Genomic DNA, 8,020 nt, shown 5'->3' with positions numbered 1-8,020 from the left:
CTCTGGTGTGCAGCTCCAATAGGAATTCCGCTGTTTATTTAACGTCTGACACACTAACACGTTAGCAGCTATACTCTCCTGTATAACCGTGGTTATACTTGTTATCTGTTATATAGAGACTCACCCTGATCTGTAGGCTAAACACACGTGGCCTTTGGAGGGAGGCCCCTGTGAAAGCAGGTCAAACAGCCAGCCCCACCTTTGGTAAAAAGCCTGTTAACCTGGCCTGGGATGTGACACATAAAGCCATAAACTAAATCAACTGTTGAAGTCATATCATAAAATGTGCATGAGCGAAACAACTGCTCTCAACTCTTCTGTCCTCTTATTCTTCTGTCCCGGTTGCCTTAACCTCGCGGGTCACTGACATCTTAGTCGCAAGCTTCTGTCAGTCGGGTCAGGAGGGCAAAGAAAGTTGGAAACAAGAACAACCCAAACGTCATTTAACTGCCTTCTCGCTTTCAAAATACACCACCTTGAACCGAATTGCCTCCAACCGAGAAATACCCTTCTCTGGGATGGCTGCTGACTCACACCAGCTGAAACAAGACGATAACCCAGTGAAGTAAGTAAGTGAGGTGTGGAGTTCTCGACAGAAGCTGTACTTTTTGTATTTTTTCTAAACATCAGTTCAAAGTTTGTGTTCTTGCGGTGCTCCACCTTCAGCGCAGCTCGTCGGTTGGTAATGGCCGCTCCACTGACCGACGGGGTGTGTCAGCACTCTCTGCCGCTGATAGACACACGCCACTATGCCCACACCTCGCCTCTCGCACACTCTCGCTCTCGCCGACGTGTGTGTTTGCTCAGGTGCCTCTGCCCCACCACCTCCTCCTCACCCTCTCCACTCAACCACCCCTCTCCGTCCCCCCTGCCCGATGGCTTTTACGACCATCCTTCTCGACAGAATTCACAGGTTAATTAATCGGCTGTGCAGCTAGCAAGCGTGCGTGTTATAGATGTGACTTTTGAATATTCACTCAAAAGAGTAAAAAATATTAACAACAGAGCCATCCCGGAGCTAGCTTGAAGCTAGCTTGAAGCTGGCTAAACTTGTGTTTCTGTGATTTTATGGTTTTATTGGTATATATGTATATATACATAATATATATATTGTTTAACATTACGTTCATTCAACATACAGTTGGATGAACAAAAAAGCATATCTAAGCGTGTTTATGTGCGTGTGGATGTCTGTATTGACATGCAACTGTTAGAGCTGTCACGTTAAAATTGTACCGGGGGCGAAAATTGTACCGGCCTACGTCATCGTTTGTTTACATCCTGACAACCTGCCTGGCAACAGACGACGCGATGCAGAAAACATGTTTCCAAACGACGAAATAACATAATACAGATAGCGGATCGCTATCTGTATTATGATAGATAGCGATAACACTTGTTTTTACTTTATATTTGTATTGTATTTAATTGTTTAATCGAAACAATAAAAAGATTTGCCCGCGAAACGGGCGATCGCGTCAAATGACAAATGTTTTGCCCGCGAAACGGGCGATCGCGTCAAATGACGTAGGAGGGTTCTTGAAACATAATACAGATAACGGATCGCTAGATAACACTTGTTTTTACTTTATATTTGTATTGTATTGAATTGTTTAATCGAATTTAGCTAGTAAACTGAGTGTTTTAAGCAGGTTTCATAGTCTAGAATGTTCAAGAACCTTCCTACGTGATTTGACGCGTCATTTGACGCGATCGCCCGTTTTGCGGGCAATTTTTTTTATTGTTTCGATTAAACAATTAAATACAATACAAATATAAAGTAAAAACAAGTGTTATCGCTATCTATCATAATACAGATAGCGATCCGCTATCTGTATTATGTTATTTCGTCGTTTGGAAACATGTTTTCTGCATCGCGTCGTCTGTTGCCGGGCAGGTTGTCAGGATGTAAACAAACGATGACGTAGGCCGGTACAATTTTCGCCCCCGGTACAATTTTAACGTGACAGAGCCATGCAGAGACTTTACCAGCAAACAAACATGACAACCATTTATTTATTTATTTTACCTTGAGGCCTCAATATCTGGTCATGCTGAATAAGTTGATGGTTTGGTTTGGTCGTGTAAACCTTTCTTACGAGCACTGGAATCGGTAATTTTGCCTGTTCCGCCTTTGCCAGTCAACACTGAAATCCTGCTGCCTTCCTGCGAACACACAGAAAGGACCGCCCCTTTGCGGAGTTGTTTCTCCTGATTGGATAAAGAGGGAACAGGATTCCAGAAAAGTGGAGAGGGACTGGAGGACCCATGTTACTGACCAATCACTCTTTATCAGTGATGGCTGTCAGAATATAGAGCTATTTAACACTTTTTAAAACAAATAAGGGGATACTTTACCCTTTAACGAGGGTAAAGTATCCAGTTAATGTTAAGTGACAGCCGCCGAGTCTAACATTGCATCTGACATTCAAATGTGTGTTCACTTGATACGCAGTATCACAGTCCCTTGGGCCTGGCTGTGTTCTCGAGCACAACAAGTTTAAAAAACTGTCAGTTATGGCTCAAAACACTGTGGCTTGTGGAAAATATTTTCAACTTTGAAGAGGGACCCGCAGCAACTACCACAAGGTTGTGCGCAAGGCTCCTCCCCTACCCGAAATCGCAAGGGTGCTTTCAGTGTCAGAAGACGATGGAGTGAATTGCACCCGGGGTTTAAACGCATCTCAAGGCATTTATCTGGTTGATGTTTCAAAAAGCGTAGCTAACCTTGACACCGCCCTAAGCTATCACACTGAACCATGAGTGTTCAGAACCTTTCTGTCCCTCATATTTGACTACAGATGACCTATAGGAGGTTAACATGGTTAAGCCATGTTTGAAGGTTGCTGTTTTTTCTACAGCCATGGCGCCTGAAAGAGTCAACGTGCATGTGAGGCAAGGGGCGTGCACGTAAAGGTGCCGATTGCAGCGCAGGGTGGTCCGGAAACGGGCCTTGAGAAACGCAGTGAAACCCAACAAGCGTGTTCCCGTTGGATGTCAAAATGAAGTGTAACATTGATATTAATGTAGCAAGTATCACAACACAGCCCAGGAATGTAAACTGGAGCGTGGGGACACTGTGCTGTACATGGACCCAGCTGCAGTTGAACACTCCGGCCAGGCATAACACGTCAGCCCCTCCCTCCACCAGGAGCACAGCCATAGGTCTGCTCGGGTTCGGGGGGGATCAAGATGGCTGCTCACGGCGGGGACCGGGGAGTCCGGTTTCTCATCTGTAGGTTTGATTTCTGAGGTATATCACATGTCGCGTCCGTGAGAGAGAGAGAGGCAGCTGGACGCGTGTGAGCATTTTTTCAAACCCTGCGTATGACCCTTTTTGGGTTAGGACGTTAGTGAATGCTGGGGTTTGATAAAGGGTCCCCAATTGGATTCCGTCATAATAGTTTTCATTGAAAACAGAAAGTTGATGAATATTTTGCATGTTTCGTAGCGATTGGCTCAATCACCTGGTGACATCACAAAGGTCCCTCAGATGTGGACAACCCCACATCCCAACTCAAGTATCATGGAAGTCCAAAGAAACACCTCATATGGGTGTTTTTTTTTGTGTTAAATAACGCTTATTTGTTTGTGTGTGTGTGTGTGTATATGTATGTCTTTGTGTGTGTGTGTGTGTGTGCGTGTGTGTGTGTGTGTGTGTGTGTGTGTGTGTGTGTGTGTGTGTGTGTGTGTGTGTGTGTGTGTGTGTGTGTGTGTGTGTGTGTGTGTGTGTGTGTTTGTGTGTTTGAGCGTGTGTGTGTGTGTCTGCATGTGTGTGTGTGTGTGTGTGTGTGTGTGTGTGTGTGTGTGTGTGTGTGTGTGTGTGTGTCATCCATTCCCATAGAGGTGTCCTTCATGTGGGCAGCCCACCAGGTGCACCACAGTTCAGAGTACTACAACCTGTCCACAGCGCTACGACAATCCCTGGTTCATCACTTTCTCTCATGGGTAAGGTCAACCATGGTTCTCTGGGTTTTCTCCCCTTCTCCCTCACTTCCCTTAAATTCCCTGATCTCCAATCATGTTTTCTCGTCTCTTGTCTTCTCTCGCTTTTTCTTCTCTTCTATCCTCTTTTCGTCTCCTCTCCTCTTCTTCCCTCCTCTCCTCTTTTCTCCTCTTCTATCCTCTCCTCTCTATCCTTCGAAGTGGCCCATATCCAGATGTCAGACACATTTCCTATTCACTGAATGAATGGTCCTCGCACCTATGATGTCACTTGGCCGAGGTTCAGGTGCTGCTGAAATAAAAAAGCACTGCAGCTTGCACAATGCAATAGGGCAGAGGTCACTAATAGGCGGACCACGGTCCGGGTCCACACCCGAACATACTCCTATCCGGACCTGGATGTATAAAAGGCAAATTATTGACAATAATTACGTTTTGACTGAGCGGTTCTAGTTTTACTGGAGCAGCTTTCCTAGCCATTACGGCACTGGTTTAGCCATCCAGGAATCTCAGAAACCAATAGCATGCGTTGTAATTCTTTGCATGTGAAGCTACTCAGCCAATCAAATCAGTGCATTCTGATAAGCATTTTGACACGAGTTTGTGAGTGAGATACAGAAACAAACAGGGGAGAGACGAGTACTGTCAGAAAAAAGTAACTATACATGGCACGCTATAAACAGTAAAGGTAGAAAGCAAGTATAGACAGACTCGTACCATGTTCTATCTTCACACGGGCAGTTCAAAAGCCGTATGTCCCATGTGTTCCGAGACCGTGGCGATCGCACATGTGGACCACGGTCGGCTCCCCACACAGCTGTGAGGCAGCTTTCCCACTTTGAACAACCCAATATCGTTCCAGCCTCACCAGCGAGCCCCTATACATGTGCATGATGATGAACCTGATAACACCTCTTTATTTAATTGTTCTTATTTTAAGATACACTTTTTCCCAAAGCCCTGGCTTTTATGAATTGTGTTTTGAAATGCCCTTATTTTACTTGAAATGAGAAAATAACATTTATTAATAATTATTTATAATAACAATAATTATGTTTATATATTAATGGACTGTGATTTCTTTATTTGACTTCATTAAGCTGTTGACTGAATGCAAACATTGATAAAACTATGAGTATCATTTATAATGCAAGTTCAACATTAAATTATTCTGAGGAAATATTCTCTAACTGGGCATCTTAGAACATTTCTTTGAGTAATATTTTCTTTATATAGAACCTTCACGCCCATACTCGCACCAGCATATGAGCCTCTGGAAATGTATGTTGTGAAATATTAAATACCATCTAAATATTCTTCATAAAATTGTATTTACAATTGATTGTATAACCAAATTTCTCCTTTACATTTTTTGCATTTATAATCAGATCTTTATTTTAAATGTATTGTTTTATGTTCTATATTTCAATAGTGTAAATGTTGTTTCATTATTTTGCTTTATTTAATTATTTAATTAAATTGTATTAATATTTGATGTTAAGGTCAGTGATATGGCATTTTCTGTTCAAAAATGTGTTTAAAAAAAATCATTTAATTTGTTTGGTAAACAGACCATTTCTCCAACCATTCTGGCGTGTGTTCTAACCTTCCCAGGTGTTCTACCTGCCCATGGCACTGGCCGTTCCCCCTTCCGTGTTCGCCGTCCACATCGAATTCAATCTCCTCTACCAGTTCTGGATCCACACTGAGGTGAGTAGGTTGTGTGCGTGGGTGTGTGTGCGTGTGTGTGTATGAGATTGCTTCAAATCACCAACTAAACTTGATACTGCCTACTACCCAGTTGCTGTCACATATGGCAGGTTAATATTACGAAGCTATGACAAATAATCGCATTATTATTGGTATTCATGTGTTTTATTATAATTATTATAATTATAATAATTATAATAATAATACTTATTATTATGATTATTAAATTGTCATTATTATTTTTAGAAATGATGAGTAGTAATAGTATTAGCCGTACACTAACACTCTACACTACATCTTTATTCCAGATAGTATATTGTTAAAAAAACTACGGAATTACGTGTGGCTTGCAAGCCTGCGAACACTTTCAAACATCATAAACATGTGTAATGTGTGTAATTAACCCGTATGAACGGCAGTGGTGGAAGGCGTCTGACTACCAAGCGTTTAGCGTCTGGGACCGTGGGACCAACCGTGGTTATAAAGCCATTCCAAGGGAGGAGGTTTTCTCACTCTGTTCCCTGTGCAGCCATTTTACCCACTGTTCTCCTTCCTCGACCGCGGGCTTCAGTGGAACCTGCGTTTAATAAAATATAATGAGGTTTTATGAAATATTCCAAACAGAAGCATTGGCTCCCACTCCGCCTTGAAAGTGACTGGGAGAATCTGTTTTTTTTGTAATTCTTTTTACAATCCCTGTGATCGTTAGAGGGAATAAATGGTTCTGGAAAAGCCTTCAATGGCACTAAATGGCTTAAAGGGCACTATTAGCGAAAATCTGCCTTTAGTCGTCACAATTCCTTCTGAAGTGATGTAATTTATGCCTGTTTTATGGGGTCCTTTTGCTTTTTTTGATGTCATGTAATTTATTGGCGTTCTATTGGCCCCGGAGTCGTTCCAACCGCAGAATCTGAGAAAGATATGGACACAGAAAAAATATAAAAACTTTTCATTCAAGATAAAGTTTCTCCTTTTCAATTATTGTCTGCATGGACTGTGGGAGTATGTTGTGTGTTGTGTGTTGTGTGTTGTGTGTTGTGTGTTGTGTGTTGTGTGTTGTGTGTGTGTGTGTGTTGTGGGTGTTTTTTTGTGGGTGTGTGTGTGTGTTTGTTTGTGTTCTTGGCTCCAGGTACTATTCTGTGAATAAATATGGTACTTGTATTGTATATTCTGAATATTCCCAACCCTTTTCTGAAAGGAACTAAGACTAGTACATGTCAGTAGGCATGTCAGTAGGTGCTTAGCTGTTGGTGATTCTCTGTAGGTGATCAAGGACCTGGGCCCCCTGGAATGGATCCTTAACACCCCCAGTCATCACAGAGTTCACCATGGTAACACTTAGTTTCATCAATCAAGTCTTCATCACTTAGGATCTTTAGGATATAGGATCTTTCCATTTTATTTTTAGCGGGCAGTAGTCAAAGTTAGAGGGAGACATGTGACTAGATCAAATAATATCAGCTTTTAGTTTTTCTTGGGTGAACTCATCTGCTAAATGGTAAAAATACTAAAATGTCTATATGTTTAATATAAATAGGGATTAATTTTCGCTGTCTCGGATTGAGCTGACTTTTGCTGTCTTTCAACCTGTGTAGTCTTATATCAGACCTTTGACTTGACAGGACGTAATCTGTACTGCATTGACAAGAACTACGGAGGAGTGCTGATTGTATGGGACCGACTGTTTGGTAAGGAACTAACAATGCTATGTGTAGGCATGAGATTCCCTGGCCATGACCTTAACCCTGCCCAGCTCAGAGGTTCCATTCCTTTCTCACGGCATTTTAGGTTCATCGACGGGCATATAGTTGTCAATCATTTATTCTTGTTTCATGGGGTTAGTTAGCTAACTATTCAATCAGTGTCACCTGCAGTGTCTGTCCCTGTCCTCATGCTGTACATATCTTGGAGCTATTGATGGACTATCGTATATCAGATATCAATGGCTGTTGGTTATGAACTCTCTCCCCCTCCGTCCCTCCCCCCTCCCTTCTCCCTCCCTCCCCAGGTACGTTCACCCCTGAGAAAGACAAGGTGGTGTACGGCCTTGTGTTTCCCATCAAAACATATGAATCCCTCAACATTCAGGTACTGTTTTCATCCTCACTTTTTTTTTGTGTTACCTCATCAGAACGGTTATAGTGAGACATTGGTGTAAAGGCCATTTCTGCATAGACAACGCGGGTCACACACACACACGCACACACACACACACACACACACACACACACACACACACACACACACACACACACACACACACACACACACACACACATCCATCGATACACACACACACACACACACATACACACACACACACACACACAGACACACCCCTGCCCACATGCACACACACACAAAC

General features: G+C 42.6%; 1 protein-coding gene across 1 annotated transcript in view; it reads left to right on the top strand.

Moving 5' to 3' along the window:
• Positions 1–382: 382 nt before the first annotated feature.
• Positions 383–8,020, top strand: part of agmo (alkylglycerol monooxygenase) — a 25,900-nt gene continuing 18,262 nt past the window's right edge. Inside the window, exons 1-6 of the mRNA XM_060065253.1 lie at positions 383–565; positions 3,845–3,948; positions 5,560–5,655; positions 6,920–6,986; positions 7,278–7,343; positions 7,664–7,743. Coding sequence (XP_059921236.1) covers positions 3,856–3,948; positions 5,560–5,655; positions 6,920–6,986; positions 7,278–7,343; positions 7,664–7,743 — 402 coding nt within the window. The 5' untranslated portion in view covers positions 383–565; positions 3,845–3,855. The remainder of the gene's footprint in view (positions 566–3,844; positions 3,949–5,559; positions 5,656–6,919; positions 6,987–7,277; positions 7,344–7,663; positions 7,744–8,020) is intronic.

This window comes from Gadus macrocephalus, chromosome 11 (assembly GCF_031168955.1).
Source record: "Gadus macrocephalus chromosome 11, ASM3116895v1".
NCBI classification, from domain to species: domain Eukaryota; kingdom Metazoa; phylum Chordata; class Actinopteri; order Gadiformes; family Gadidae; genus Gadus; species Gadus macrocephalus.
Note: the sequence above shows the minus strand (reverse complement) of the source record. Positions and strands in the feature narration are given on the sequence as shown.